At 41.9% G+C, this 13,446-nt stretch overlaps 5 protein-coding genes and 1 non-coding gene across 7 annotated transcripts in view; 4 read left to right on the top strand and 2 right to left on the bottom strand.

Annotated features, from left to right (window-relative positions):
• LOC132706793 (transcription-associated protein 1) overlaps nt 1-1,103 on the top strand; it is a 38,752-nt gene extending 37,649 nt beyond the window's left edge. Inside the window, exon 28 of the mRNA XM_060678336.1 lies at nt 761-1,103. Coding sequence (XP_060534319.1) covers nt 761-1,042 — 282 coding nt within the window. The 3' untranslated portion in view covers nt 1,043-1,103. The remainder of the gene's footprint in view (nt 1-760) is intronic.
• Nucleotides 1,104-2,264: 1,161 nt separating this feature from the next.
• LOC132706742 (actin-related protein 2/3 complex subunit 4) lies at nt 2,265-2,845 on the top strand. Its single transcript, XM_060678242.1, has one exon. The coding sequence runs from the start codon at nt 2,337-2,339 to the stop codon at nt 2,841-2,843; it is 507 nt and encodes a 168-aa protein (XP_060534225.1). The 5' UTR covers nt 2,265-2,336; the 3' UTR covers nt 2,844-2,845.
• A 428-nt stretch (nt 2,846-3,273) lies between these two features.
• LOC132706729 (girdin) lies at nt 3,274-9,189 on the bottom strand. The gene is made up of 4 exons (XM_060678219.1): nt 8,946-9,189; nt 8,528-8,892; nt 3,572-7,972; nt 3,274-3,414 (listed from the first exon to the last, which is right to left on the bottom strand). The coding sequence occupies exons 1-4, from the start codon at nt 9,088-9,090 to the stop codon at nt 3,391-3,393; spliced, it is 4,935 nt and encodes a 1,644-aa protein (XP_060534202.1). The 5' UTR covers nt 9,091-9,189; the 3' UTR covers nt 3,274-3,390.
• Nucleotides 9,190-9,410: 221 nt separating this feature from the next.
• LOC132706737 (GPN-loop GTPase 3) lies at nt 9,411-10,537 on the top strand. The gene is made up of 4 exons (XM_060678235.1): nt 9,411-9,575; nt 9,626-9,800; nt 9,851-10,225; nt 10,297-10,537. Exons 1-4 carry the CDS (start codon nt 9,531-9,533, stop codon nt 10,527-10,529), a joined length of 828 nt encoding a protein of 275 aa, XP_060534218.1. The 5' UTR covers nt 9,411-9,530; the 3' UTR covers nt 10,530-10,537.
• Nucleotides 10,538-10,977: 440 nt separating this feature from the next.
• On the top strand, nt 10,978-13,073 carry LOC132706734 (endoplasmic reticulum-Golgi intermediate compartment protein 3). 2 transcript variants are annotated; one of them, XM_060678227.1, is made up of 4 exons: nt 10,978-11,137; nt 11,193-11,828; nt 11,884-12,200; nt 12,659-13,073. In XM_060678227.1, exons 2-4 carry the CDS (start codon nt 11,341-11,343, stop codon nt 12,994-12,996), a joined length of 1,143 nt encoding a protein of 380 aa, XP_060534210.1. In that variant the 5' UTR covers nt 10,978-11,137; nt 11,193-11,340; the 3' UTR covers nt 12,997-13,073. The 2 variants fall into 2 exon arrangements, with proteins under 2 accessions (XP_060534210.1, XP_060534211.1); XM_060678228.1 differs by lacking the exon at nt 10,978-11,137 and having other exon boundaries at nt 11,165-11,828.
• A 276-nt stretch (nt 13,074-13,349) lies between these two features.
• On the bottom strand, nt 13,350-13,423 carry Trnat-agu (transfer RNA threonine (anticodon AGU)). Its single transcript has one exon. It is a non-coding gene; the product is annotated as a tRNA-Thr (tRNA).
• Between the last annotated feature and the right edge of the window lie 23 nt (nt 13,424-13,446).

A 13,446-nucleotide genomic window follows, 5' to 3' on the forward strand; every position in this document is an offset into this window, starting at 1 on the left:
TCGAATTTCGTTACAGTTACGGGGTGTTTTAAAAAAATCGCTATATGGATTGGATCATTAAAAATAATTTACCTTTCAGGTAGTTGTCAAATTGTGATTTTGATTGTAAAGCCAAATAATCAAAACAAAATTCGTACTCTAGGATCCACATCTAACGTAAAAATATATTTTTGGAAAAATATACAGATATCCTATATGAAAATAATTTTTTAGTTAATAATTGCTAAACTATTAGTTTTATATTTTTTTTATTGAAAGCAATAAATTCTGCGTAAAAAGTTGTTTTGGAAATGTTTTATGAGTGTTTTATGAAAGTGTTTTATGAAAATTGAGCTCCAGACACCGACATTAATTTTCGTCTTAGTAGATACATGAAGAACTTCAAATCACAATTCTCCCCCCACCGCGCGTGGGGTCACGAGGGGGGAGCCTCGATGCTTTTTAGGGTCAGCTGCGGCGTCCCGTGGCCACTTGCTTGTGGGGTCCGTTGTAGGAATTTCGGACGAACATAACCTCAAAAACCGTGACGACTGACACGTTGAACGCCGATTTTAACATCGAGCTAACGAGCATATTAAATCAAATAGGTAACGACGATTAGAAATGAAAATTAATGACGTCACGTGCGCTGATATGGAGGCGAGTTTCCTTTAAAAAATGTTCAATTTGGCCCACTCTGTGTAATTAATAATTTTTAACAATTTGTGTGTGTGTTGTTTATGCTTAACGTAAGTTTATAAGTAATAGCTGTTCGATTTAGGTGCTCAACATCTTGAAACCGATTTTGCGGGACGAGATGTTGCTATCGCGTGCAAAAAAGTCTGAGGACGGCGCGTCTGCGCAAGACAAAGCGTCGGATCCCAAATCCGACGCGGAACAAATTATTAACATGGTGGGGCGCGCGGTCAATTCGATATCGGGGCGGCTCAACAGTTTGGCGCAATTCGACGGGGTCGACGGCAAGGTGGCGCCGTTGGTGGCCGCAGCCAGCAGTCCCGATAATTTGTGCCGCATGGACCCCGCCTGGCATCCCTGGTTGTGAACGTTTTTTTTTTCTTCCCGTTGGTCTCTCGTTTAGTTTAGTGTCATCGCCGCAAATTTTTATAGAGAATAAATTTATTTTAAGATAACTGCCTCTTTTTTTATCTTCCGCGTCCTAATACCGATTCACGGTAGAACTAGCCCATTCGTTCGATTCCCACCAAAAAAATTGATGTAGGCTGGCCGAATTGCCTTACTTTTAATTACGCCACCTAAAGCGTAATTAAAATTAAACAACCAGTTTTTCAGATTGTGTTGTTTTATTTATCGGTTTATTGTGAGTTTACTGAACGTTGTATGTATTGCCGGCTCCCCTGTTTTTGCCATTCACGCCGGTATAGAGGATAGTCCGCGGTCGAAGTGGAGGTAAGCCGTTATTTTGTTATCCGTTGTTTTGTTCTAAAGTATATTTAAACATTAAATATCTTTAAGGTGTCGGAGTTCAGTGTTGACAATAGATAGGATGGTGCACAGTGGGCGGAGCTTCTTCGGTGTCGATTGACGTCACCCGTCGAGTAGAATAAGCATCATTTTAAGCGGTTAGCTTATGGTGGGATTCATATGTCATAAATTAAAAGATCCCTGTTTGAATACTCTTGGAGATCTCAGCATACAGCACATAGACGTTTTTCACCAAAATAACTGGCTTTAATGCGAATCAACCAGCCAATAATAATTGTTTGCCTTTTTTTACATTGCAAATATACATTGTTCTGTATTCTTATTTTTAACTGTGTGTTATAATCTGCATATACATTAAAAGCTCACATACCATTTAATCGAAACAATAATAAATATATTTTCCACAGATTTTCCTACCATCTTATTCATACAATTCTCAAAATCGAATTTAAACATATTTTTATGTCGCAACTCTCTGTTTAAACGCGTAGTACTACTACGAGTTACGTCTGTCCAGCGTGAAATCGTTCACGAGAGCGATTGTTTGAGTCGATTCCTCTGTTGTTGTCATACACGTCGGCTCCACGGGCCCGGTTAGTCCATTTTGAAACGGGGGATGGCGCTTTTTTCTATCGGTAACAGTCCTTTTCTTGCAACCAGAGTTGAATTGTTCTTAATTTTAGACTTTCTGTTCGTGTTGATTTGTGAAAAAAAGAAAAAAATACCTCGTCGGTTGTCGGGATGGGGGAATTATTATGCAGTTTGGCTTAAATGTTTGTGAAAATAAAAAGAAGAAGATTTATCATTTATCATGACTCAAACGTCAACAAGGCTTCTTTAGGTGTGGTAATTTAGTTTTGATGGCCGTTTATGCTGAAGAATTTTGAATTAAAATGTCAGCAACGCTAAAGCCGTATCTTACGGCAGTAAGACACACTTTGACAGCAGCAATGTGTTTGGAGAATTTCTCCTCTCAAGTGGTGGAAAGACATAACAAGCCCGAAGTGGAGGTTAGGTCGTCGAAAGAGCTGTTACTAACTCCCGTGGTAATATCGCGAAACGAGAAGGAAAAGGTCTTTATAGAAACGTCGGTAAATTCCGTGAGGATAAGTATTGCGGTAAAGCAGGCGGACGAGATCGAGAAGATTCTATGCAAGAAATTCATGCGTTTCATGATGATGCGAGCGGAAAACTTCATCGTACTCCGACGGAAACCTATTGAAGGGTACGACATAAGCTTCTTGATTACGAATTTTCACACGGAGCAAATGTACAAGCACAAGCTCGTGGATTTCGTTATTCACTTTATGGAGGAAATTGACAAAGAGGTATCGGAAATGAAACTGGCGGTCAATGCACGGGCAAGGATCGTTTCTGAAGAATTTCTGAAGCGATTCTAGGACTGTCATTAGTTTTCGATAGGCTGATTGGACTACATATTAAGTTAGTCCCTTTTTTTAGATATTAAATATACTGTACATATTTGTGCTGTTACTTTTTGTATATGATTTTTTATCGGCATTATTGGATTAAAATTGTATAAAAATATAAAACAGGTATGTGGAAAATATATTTTATTCGCAACGATATACATAAAAGTTAAAAGGTATTAACAAAAAAGATTATGTACAAAATTATTACTGGTCGCGTTTTGTTGACATGGAATAAATAATACAAAAATACTGACTACAAATTAAAACATATATACAAAAATTGTCTAATAGGCAACTAGGCAAAACTCTGTTTTCCCGTTGATGGTGCCAAAAGGCTTGCATATACCAAGTTGTATGAAAACTACTGGCAGCTACCAGTGCTAAATATATGTGAACACTTTGTGACGAGACTTCCTCGCTCGCTAAATGTGCGTCATTCTGCTTGACTTCCAAGTTAGTTGTCGTTAAATTCATGTAGTATGCGATGCGTTGAACTACGCTAAACTTCCAACTGCTAAAGCAGTCCTAACTGTCCAAGCTTGAAAAAAAAAAAACAAATAAAAATCGACATGAAATACGTCTAAACCCAGCATTAAAATTGAAAAAATATGCGGGTTTTCTAGTCAATACCATCGAATAAACAATTAACAAGTTCATATATTATTAATTCGAAAGTAAAAACGTGCGTAACTTACCAAGGTCTGTTTCTGCTGTTCCTTCTGCAAGACTGCTTCCGTCTGACCGGCGTCAAACTTGCAAACCGCCGCGATGACCCTGGCGAGTACCAAACTCTCCTTGCCCAGCATGTAATTATACAAAACGTTCTTCAAATACTCGATCTCCGTCGAATTGGAAAGCTCGCTACAGTGGTTCAATGTAACCAGAGTCTCGTCCAGTTTCCTGTTCAGTTTCTCATTCTTCACCTTCATCTTGTGCAGCTCGCCCTCGTAGAACTCGATTGAACTCTTGTTGGTGATATCGAGCGACTTGTACTGAGTGAGTTTGTCGCGGAGAATTTCGATTTCGCGTGATAAATCCGCAGGCCCGTTCAGCAAACCCTCGTGCTGTTTGACTATTGCTAAGTTATCAAGTTTGGCATTTGAAGAGTTAACGGGCAAAATTTTCAACTCCTGGAGCTCGTCCTTGAGCAATTGTTTCTCGTGCAACATCTCGCTGTACTGGCGTTCCATTTCCGTCTTGATTTTGCCGAAATTATTACACTGCTCCTCTAGTTTCCGGTACTCCTCTTTTAGGTTACGGTTTTCTTCGAAAAGGGCGTCGCACTTGCCCTTTATCTCATAAAAATCACGTTGGATCTGCTCCAAGTCGCCTTTCTCGCCTTCTAGTCGCGTTTTCTGGTCGTTTTCCATTGTCATAAATTCCAAACGGGCTTTGAATTCGCCCAACTCGTTAAGCGACCTCTCCTGCTCATCGCTCAAGTTCTTATTGTCTGAAAGCAGCTGATTCACGCGCACCTTGAGCTCAGATACCTCTTGCTGTAGTTTGTCACTTTTCTTTTGTAGCGCGTCATTTTGCATTTTCAAATAGTCACACTCTTTGGCTTTGGGTGTCAAAAACTGCAACCGGTCGTTTTCTTGGGTGAGTTCTTGGACCTTCTCCAGCAGAGTGTTCATTTCAGCGCCTAGCTGCATCTTTTCCCGCGTCAGGGTTTCTCGTTGGTCTCCCGCGTCTTTCGATTCTTTCAATTGCCCTTTTAAGTCGACGATTTTCTTCTTCAAGACCTTCTCTAATTCTGCCGACTTCTGCAATTCCTCCTTGAACTTTTGCTCCTCGTCTTTGCACACCGCTTCGACGCTCACGAGACTTTTCTTCATCTCCTCGATCTGGGAATTCTTCTTTTCCAATTCGGCTTCGATCTCTATCAATTTCGACGACAGAGTCGAATGCTTTTCGAGGCACTCGGCTCTCTCCAACTGTAACTGCTCCATTACCCCCTCAAAGTGTTTGCTCCGACTAAGCAACTCCTCAAACTCCTCCCTTTGTCTCGCCAAACTGGCACCCAGCTCATTGGTGCTTGTAGATAATTCCTGAACTCGCGCTTCTTTATCCGCGATTTCCTGACTCAGTTTAAGATTTTCTTCATTCATCCGGGCCATATCTTCATTCAGTTTCTTGAGTTCCATCTTTCTAGCTTCCTTTTCTTCTATAACTTTTGACATAGCCTCAGTTAGACTAGTGATCTTCTCTTCGTAAACTTTTCTTTGTCCTTCGATATCTCCCTTTGCCTGAGATTCTATTTGATCCCTGTCCTGATTTAATTTTCTCACAGTTTCATCCAGCTTGCTCAATCTTTCCTTCAACATAGCGTTTTCTTCATCAGCCTTATCTAATCGTTCTCGCAGCTTGTCTCTTTCCTCTTTCAATTTACCATTATTTTCTTCTCTCCTAGCCAATTCTATATTCAGTTCAACAAGTGCGACTTCCCTTTCCTCTACCAATTTCGACATGGAGTCAGTTAGTCCCTCTATCTTTTTCTCCTTAGCCCTGATGTCTTCTTTTGCCTGAGATTCTATCTGAACTTTCTCCTCGCTCAATTTCTTCACATTCTCATTCAGCTTACTCAGCCTTCCCTCCAACCTCGCGTTTTCTTCGACTAATTTCTCTAATCGTTCTCGCAGCTGATCCTTTTCCAGCTCCAGGTCCGCAATTCGATGCTCCAACTGCTCCTCCCTGTTTTCCTGCCTACTAAACGCGTCCTCGAACGTCGTCCTTTCTGCCTCGAAGGATTCCACGAGAGTCTTTTTCTCCTCTTCCGCCGCCTGCAGTTTGAGCTGCAACAAACCGCACTCTGATTTGTCGAGCTCCAACGTTTCCATCCTAGCTTCCACCACTCTCAAGCTTTCCTCGAGTTTGTGGACCTCGCGTTCCAGCTCCAACTTTGACTTTTGCAACTCCACGACTCTCTCCTCCCTGTCGTCAAGGTATCGTTTTAGACGTGCCACTTTCTCCGCGAAACCTCGGTTGCTGCCCTCCAACCCTTCAATCTTCTCCTTGTACAGCTCCAGCTCCGCGTGCTCACTCAACAACTTGTCAAACATGGCGCGCTCCAGCTCGAACTTATCCAGTAGCTCTTTGCGCTCGTTCTCCGCCGCTTGAAGCTTTAGCTTTAACAGACCAGTCTCTGTACGGTCGAGGTCGACTGCTTGGTCGTGCTCTTCAAACACGCGGACCTTCTCCAAAAGCTCGCAGTTGGTTTTTTTCAGCTCCAGGTTCTCTTTCGCGACGTCCAGGTCTCCCGGTTGGGTCAAGGGGCGGGATCGCTGATCTCCCGGCCGACTTTCGACCGCGAACGACTTCGTAAATTCGGCCTTTTCCTCTTCCAGCTGCCGCACTTTGAGCAGGAGGAGGTCGCACTCGGTTTTGTCCATCACCACGGCTTCGTCCCGCTCCTCCAAGATGCGCAGGTCTTCCTTTAGTTTCGTCATCTCCCGTTCAAGCATTAATTTTTCTTCGTTGAGCGCAACCACACGTTCCTCCCGCTCTCGCAGGAAGCTCTTGAGCTTGAGCACCTTCGCGGTGAGCGTCTGGCACCTTTTGTCTAGGTCATCCACCTTCTCTTCGTTGACTTTCAGATCGCGGTTTTCCCGCATCATTCGGTTGAACGTTTCTCGCTCCGCCTCGAAACTGTCCAGCAAGGCGACGCGTTCGCGCTCCAATTTCTCCACCTTGAGCTCCAGGAGGTCGCACTCGGTGCTCTCTAGCGCGAGTGCTTCGTCCTTACGTTCCAGGACATTAAGTTTCGCCTCGACGTTCCTTCCCACTTCCTCCAGCTCAAAAATTTTACGGGCCAATTCCACGTTCTCCTTCTCCTTCTCATGGTAATTCCTCTGCGACGCGTCCACCTGTTCTTGCAGCGTTCGAACGAGATTTTGTAGACCGGCGACATTTTCTTGGTACGTTTTGTTGTCCTCCTGTTCGAGACTAGCGACGCGCTGCTCCAGACGGGCGACCGACGTCCTGTGAGCCGCGCACTCCTCGATCAACTCCAGGTGATCGGTCTCTAGCCGTCTATAGCGCTCCTCTTTTGCTTCGAGGTCGCGCTGCAAGCGATGCACCTCTTCCGTCAAGTCTTTGACGAGACTTGCCTTATCGGTTAGCTCCAGGCGGAGCTCGTGGACGTCCCTACCGTCGCCCGCCAGCCGCGCGAGCTCCACCCTTAGCTGGCGCTCGCGCTGCTCGTAGCTGGCTCGTAGCTTATCGGAAATTTGCTTTTCGAGCGTGAACAGGCCCTTACGCGCGCTCTCCCTGAGCGCGTCCACTTGGAGCTCGTACTGCGCCTTCTCCTCGACAATGGCGTCGGTCAGACGTTGTTTCTCAGCCGCCAACTGTTTTATGTTGTCATGACAGCGAGTCAGGCCTTCCTTTAGACCTCCGACGAGCGTTCGTGATTCAGTTAACCTCGTGGTAAGGTCCGCGACCTCCATCTTATACTTCTCCACCTTGAGCAGTTCGTTTTCGAGTCCGTTACACTTCGAGGTTAAGCTCTCGACTTTTTCAATCAGTTTATTGTTTTGGCTCTGCAAGTTCTCGAGCTTTGTTGACGTACCCATGGAGGCGTCGCTCTCGTACGCGTCCACGTTTGCTTTAAGCGCCTCCAGGTCGCGTTTTAACTGCGCAATTTCCGCATCCTTGCTCAGCAGCTCGTTGTGCAGCTCCATCTTGTTTTCGGCAAGTTTGAGGTTGTTCTCCTTCACGCGTTGTGCAGAATCGGTCGCGTCGCGCTCCAGGCTAGCGATTTTCTGCTTGTACTCAAGCTCCTTGCTCTGGAACACGATCACGCCTGCCTTGTACTCTTGGATTTTTGCGTTTAGAGCTTCGATCTCGCCACGCGCCTCGTTCAGGTACCGGGTCAACGTTTCTAACTGCTCCACGTTGGAGCCGATCGGCTCCGCACTGTCTCTCATTTGGAGCAAGTCGATTTTCGTCTGGAGCGTATTTATTTTGATTTGTTTCTCGTCGAGTTCGTCGCGCAGCGCCCCCTCCAGGTGAGCTTTGGCCCTTTGCTCCAGGGAGCACTGTTCCTTCAGCTCCTCGACGCGTCTAATCGCTTTGTCTTGCGTCTCGACCAATATCGACTGAAAAATGAAACTCGAAGAGTAGGCAACCGCTTATTTCTAAATAAAAAAAAATTATTGGGTAAACCCAGTAATTACAGAAAATCGTTTTTCTCTTTTCATTTTTTTGGGTCACCAGGTCCCATCACTGATTTTGTAAATTTCAGGCAAAAAACAGATAACTGTAAATTTACATATAAAATTAGAAAAGTAATCTATGTACACTCCCTCATTTCCTAATTCATAAAGAAAATATTCTTTTTCAGTAACTAAGCAATGTACTTCATGTACTAGGAATTTAACTTGACTTTTGGATGGATACAACCTAACTAGTACAACATAAAACGGACCTATAAGGAAGATTTAGAACCCATTATTGCAGATTCTGTAGGGAGAGGATTAGGATCGACCTGCTTGCCATAGAGGCAAAGAAAACAACATTTGCTTGATGGGAGAGCTACAATGGACAACAAAAATTTTAATTAACGTCTTGGGCCATATATTTTTTATTCGTATACAAGCCAAACCAGAAAATTAGATAATCAAAGGGTTATGAAACCATATCCAATATTCTACCTTCATTTTGCCATTTTCCCGCTCCAACTCCTTGTAATGTCTAGCCAAATCCGTGAAACGGCCCCTGTATTTGTGGTACCGCATCTGGGATTTCTGAAACGCTGAATAAATTTGCTGTTTAGTTAAATGGCCGAGCTGAGAGGAACTTGTGGAAGCGTTGTCCTCCAACTCGCTGGCCGATATGTCGAGATCGGACTGCAAATGGTACATGTTGGACGATTCGTATCTCGGTAAAAAGGAAACGTCGCTGGCTACGGACGATACCGAATTTCGTCTCATTGTACCCTCTGCCGAAGGTGATACGAGATTGACGCTAGAAAACCCCCGATCGTTTTTATCAGGGCTTGCCACCGGCGATGCCGGGTCTAAAATATATCCGTGAGTCGAATTTAGAGGGAGTCGATAACAAACTACGAACCGTCGTCCCCGATCGAGAAAAAATTGTCGTCGGGCTGCTGGCTGTTTTGTTGCAACGCATCTGTTACAGATTGCGTAAGCTGTTGGAAACGTTGCGGCGAGCTTTTGACCTCTTCCGTGATTTTATCTTTGAGTTTTTTGAACATGATTTACGTTTTGTTGGTCAATTTAGAAAAAATAAACATTACACTCCCAACGATCAGTAATTAACCTTAAAGTGACGTGTCAAACCAGACTTCTTCTTCTTAACGTTGACAGTTTATTCCACAATAACAGATTCACTTTTCCTACCCACCATATTGCAAGTCCAAGTTTAAACTTACATGACAGGAAGTACGAATCCTCAGTGGCGGAAGTCTCCAATTTGGGACGTTCCCACATATATATTGGAAAATTGCTTTATAGAAACTCTAGCACTAGGGTAGATTTCGTGGCCATGGAAGAAAAGAAAGAAGAAGAGAAGAACCATAGAAAAGAAAAAGTTGTTTTTTTTGGATGATAAATTGCTATAAGCAATGGAGGTTAGAATCCATTTCTCCTAAGTTCTATATGTTTTGAAATGTTTCTTACACCATAAATAAAAAAAATGCGTTACGCTCAGTTAGTTGTTGGTCCCGCGGGAAGCGGAAAGGTAATTTGGTAGAATATCAATGAGAATATACTGATTGAAACCATTTATAGTCTACCTACTGTAGTGCTTTGGCACAATACGGTGCGGACTCGCAGCGTAACATAGAAGTAGTTAATTTGGATCCAGCTGCTGAACATTTCGATTATCAGCCTATAGTGGACATAAGAGAACTTATCCAAGTGCAAGACACAATGGAAGATGAGGAATTGCACTTTGGGCCAAATGGTAGACCTAAACCTCTCCTTAGTTTCTCATTTTGATCTCAATATTTTTAGGGGGTTTGATATTTTGTATTGAGTACTTGTTGGAGAATTCCGATTGGTTGCATGAAAAAATTGGTGATCAGGAAGAAGATTATATTCTGTTTGATTGTCCGGGCCAAATTGAGTTATATACTCACTTGTCAGCCATGAAAAAGCTTGTCAAACAGCTGCAGGATTGGAATTTTAACGTTTGCTCCGTGTTTTTGGTTGATGTGCAGTTTATGACAGATGGGGCAAAGTTTTTATCAGGAACCATGGCTGCACTAAGCGTTATGGTCAATTTGGAGCTTCCTCATGTGAACATCCTTTCAAAAATGGACTTGTTAGGTAAAACAGCTCGCAAAAGGTTGGAACGGTTTTTAGAGCCAGATAGCCATGCTATTTTAGGTGAGTCACATACATAAAATTTATCTATTGACTGCGTGAAATTTAAACATGACATTTTTTTGCATTACTAGGGGACATTGAATTGTCCGGGATGTCTGCATTTAATGAAAAATACAAACGGTTAACAGAAACCATTGGCCGGATAGTTGAAGATTATTCATTGGTGAGGTTTATTCCTTTGAATTTAAAAAACCACGAAAATATAGGCGACGTCCTTATCACCATAGACAATGCTATACAATTTGGGGAGGACTTGGATGTAAAAACAAAAGATTTTGAGGAAGAGGATCCTGAAGACGTATGAAATTTTGTGTACCATTTTTGTTAAATGTATTAAATAAAATATTTTTATTTATTTATTGTGTCTTTAATCCCCACTACTCGGGTTATTTCTGGATATTCAATGACATGACAACAATTAAGATTTAGTGATGGAAAAAAATGTTTTAAACTTCCTTTAACTTATGTCTTTGTACTCATTGCGAAAATCAAAAAATCCTATTCTTCCTGCATTATCCTTACCCGATGTTGCCTGTTAATTTCTAGCGTATATTTGTTGGACATAAATTTACAGAAATTTTTGAAGCGAAGATGAAATAAATTTCGAGTTTGCTACTTAATATGCGCATCCGCGGTCATTTGAAATCTTGTTTTTCAAGCGATAAGAATTAGTGACTTTCAACAACCGACATATGTAGACGCCGACGGTTGTCTGTTTAGATGTAGCATTTTTACGGCAGTATGTTCTCAAAATAGACACAATTATTGGGAAAAGTTCTGACCAAATGGAGATCGCTGTTGTAAGAAAAAATGATGGTGAAATTTAGAAGAATGCGCGGAGGATTATTACAAGCATAGCCGCTTGAGGCGAATTAATTCTACTATATTATCTAATATCAATATGGCCTGAAAGTCAGTTGTCCATGGTAACTTGCACCCTTAGTATTCTGTGATAACTTAATTCTAGGTTATGTTTGCATGTTGATGTGGAAGGAATCTCCAAATAATTACCAATAACGCTGAAATGTTGTGCACTTATCATAAATAACCAGGCGCAGAAGCAAATGAACCGTTAAACAACTTAACAAAAACGTATCGAACGTAGCCCGGTTATAATGTTGGATTATTTAAAGAAACTCCGCCGGTTCGACGCCTATCCGAAAACGTTGGAAGACGTGCGTATTCAGACATTAGGCGGGAGTGCTATTACGGTCATAAGCATGGTAATAATGAGCATTTTGTTCTGGATCGAATTCCACGATTATATGACCCCGAACGTCACTGAAGAACTGTTCGTAGACACTTCTCGTAGTCCAACTATTGAAATTCAATTGGACATAACCGTGGCGAGAGTGTCATGCGATTTTCTAGCTCTCGACGCCATGGACTCGTCTGGCGAGCAACACTTGCAAATACAACACAGTATTTTTAAGAGAAAATTAGATTTAAACGGCAATCAAATTGAAGAGGCAAAGAAAGAAGACATCACGATAAAGGCGAAAAACGATACACAAATGGTAGCTAATAAAACTGAGTGTGGGAGTTGTTATGGCGCTGCACAGAGGTGTTGCAATACCTGTGAGGACGTCAGAGAAGCCTACCGGTATTTTTTGAACTTAACGCATTTTGCCAGACGTGAAACGGCCATTATGTTTTAGAGAAAAACGTTGGGCGTTGGACAATGTGGAAAATATCGAGCAGTGCAAAAACGAAAAATTTAATGAGAAACTCAAGTCCGCTTTCACTCAGGGCTGTCAAATTTTTGGCGACCTCGTCGTTAACAGGGTGAGCGGGAGTTTTCACATAGCGCCGGGCAAAAGTTTCGGTATTAATCATGTCCATGTACACGACGTCCAACCTTTCTCCTCCAGCGAATTTAACATGACTCATCGGATCAAAAGACTTACCTTTGGCATGAGTTTAGACAGTGACACTCACAACCCACTAAAGGATTTCGTGGGTTTGGCGGATGAAGGTAGGTATAGGGTTCAAACATACTATTTATCATGGACAAAATACAGGAAATGCAGCAATAAACAGTTTTGATCTTCAAGACCCCAGACATTCAATATGTCAAATCCATATTTATTATTTTGGAATATTAGAAAAAAACCCATATTTCCTAACCAAAACTAACCCGATGTAGAAAAGAAATAAAATAATCGAATTAACTTCACAATCAGTTTCAGAATTTGAAGATATTAATAATTCTTACTAAGAGTTTCTAGAATTTTGGACCTGTTAATTTGATATTTCTGCATATAAATGTATGAGTGTGATTTTTCCTTTTCTTTTGTATTGTCCCTAGTCTTCTGTCATACCTTCCTTAAAGGTAAAATCATTCGCAAAAAAAGTGCACATACCATACCTTAGGTACAATTGTACAATAAAGTAGTAGTTTAGATAAAAAGCTTCAAACTTTCTAAATTTTAGGCGCCACGATGTTTCAGTATCACATAAAAATTGTTCCGACATCTTATGTCAGAAGGGATGGTTCAATTATACAGAGCAATCAGTTTTCGGTGACTAAACATCAAAAAGTCGTGTCCATATTGAGCGGCGAATCGGGAATGCCCGGGATTTTCTTCCAGTACGAGCTCTCGCCCCTGATGGTAAAGTACACCGAGCGGGAGCGTTCCTTTGGACATTTTCTCACCAATGTGTGCGCAATAATCGGCGGAGTTTACACGGTGGCGGGTCTAGTTGATACCTTTTTATATCATTCTATTAAAATTATACAGAAAAAGATGGAGCTGGGGAAACTGCACTGATTTTTTGTCCATTTTATACCTGCAAAATTTATTTTATTGTGGTTGTAAATAAAAATTGTGATTTGCTAATTGTTTGTCATTTCTCGCCTTGCAATTTACTCGTAGGAAGGCCCTGCAAAATACTGAAATCGTATTTCTAATTGCCAAAGCGGTTTGAAAGACAATGTTTTCAGTAAGTTGTCAAAAGTTGGTTCCTACTTTACCGACCTTCAGTTTAAGGTAGCTTTTTGTTTTTTTTTCATTTTTTTTGTCAAAAAAATTGAATGGCAGTTAAAAGTTAAGTACTGTTGTGAAGGAAGTATTCACTGTGGCATAATTTTTGAAAAAATTTTTATAAAAAAAGTCAATACCGCAGGCCCCGGCGAGATTCGAACTCGCGATCTCCTGTTTACTAGACAGGCGCTTTAACCAACTAAGCCACGGCGCCTTGCGATGATAATACGTTTTATA

This window comes from Cylas formicarius, unplaced genomic scaffold, assembly GCF_029955315.1.
Source record: "Cylas formicarius isolate icCylForm1 unplaced genomic scaffold, icCylForm1.1 PGA_scaffold_8__14_contigs__length_24414737, whole genome shotgun sequence".
Classification (NCBI taxonomy): Eukaryota; Metazoa; Arthropoda; class Insecta; order Coleoptera; family Brentidae; genus Cylas; species Cylas formicarius.

Bases quoted from the DNA above. Each gene is read 5' to 3' on its own strand.
- LOC132706734 (XM_060678227.1), top strand. From the start codon at position 11,341: ATGTTGGATTATTTAAAGAAACTCCGCCGGTTCGACGCCTATCCGAAA. The intron at 11,829-11,883 runs GTATTTTTTGAA...ATTATGTTTTAG, and splicing joins GACGTCAGAGAAGCCTACCG to AGAAAAACGTTGGGCGTTGG. The intron at 12,201-12,658 runs GTAGGTATAGGG...TCTAAATTTTAG, and splicing joins CGTGGGTTTGGCGGATGAAG to GCGCCACGATGTTTCAGTAT.
- LOC132706737 (XM_060678235.1), top strand. From the start codon at position 9,531: ATGCGTTACGCTCAGTTAGTTGTTGGTCCCGCGGGAAGCGGAAAG. The intron at 9,576-9,625 runs GTAATTTGGTAG...AACCATTTATAG, and splicing joins GTCCCGCGGGAAGCGGAAAG to TCTACCTACTGTAGTGCTTT. The intron at 10,226-10,296 runs GTGAGTCACATA...TTGCATTACTAG, and splicing joins AGATAGCCATGCTATTTTAG to GGGACATTGAATTGTCCGGG.
- LOC132706729 (XM_060678219.1), bottom strand. From the start codon at position 9,090: ATGTTCAAAAAACTCAAAGATAAAATCACGGAAGAGGTCAAAAGCTCG. The intron at 7,973-8,527 runs GTAGAATATTGG...TTCATTTTTCAG, and splicing joins GGGAAAATGGCAAAATGAAG to TCGATATTGGTCGAGACGCA. The intron at 3,415-3,571 runs GTAAGTTACGCA...TTTTTTTTCAAG, and splicing joins AACAGCAGAAACAGACCTTG to CTTGGACAGTTAGGACTGCT.
- LOC132706742 (XM_060678242.1), top strand. From the start codon at position 2,337: ATGTCAGCAACGCTAAAGCCGTATCTTACGGCAGTAAGACACACTTTG.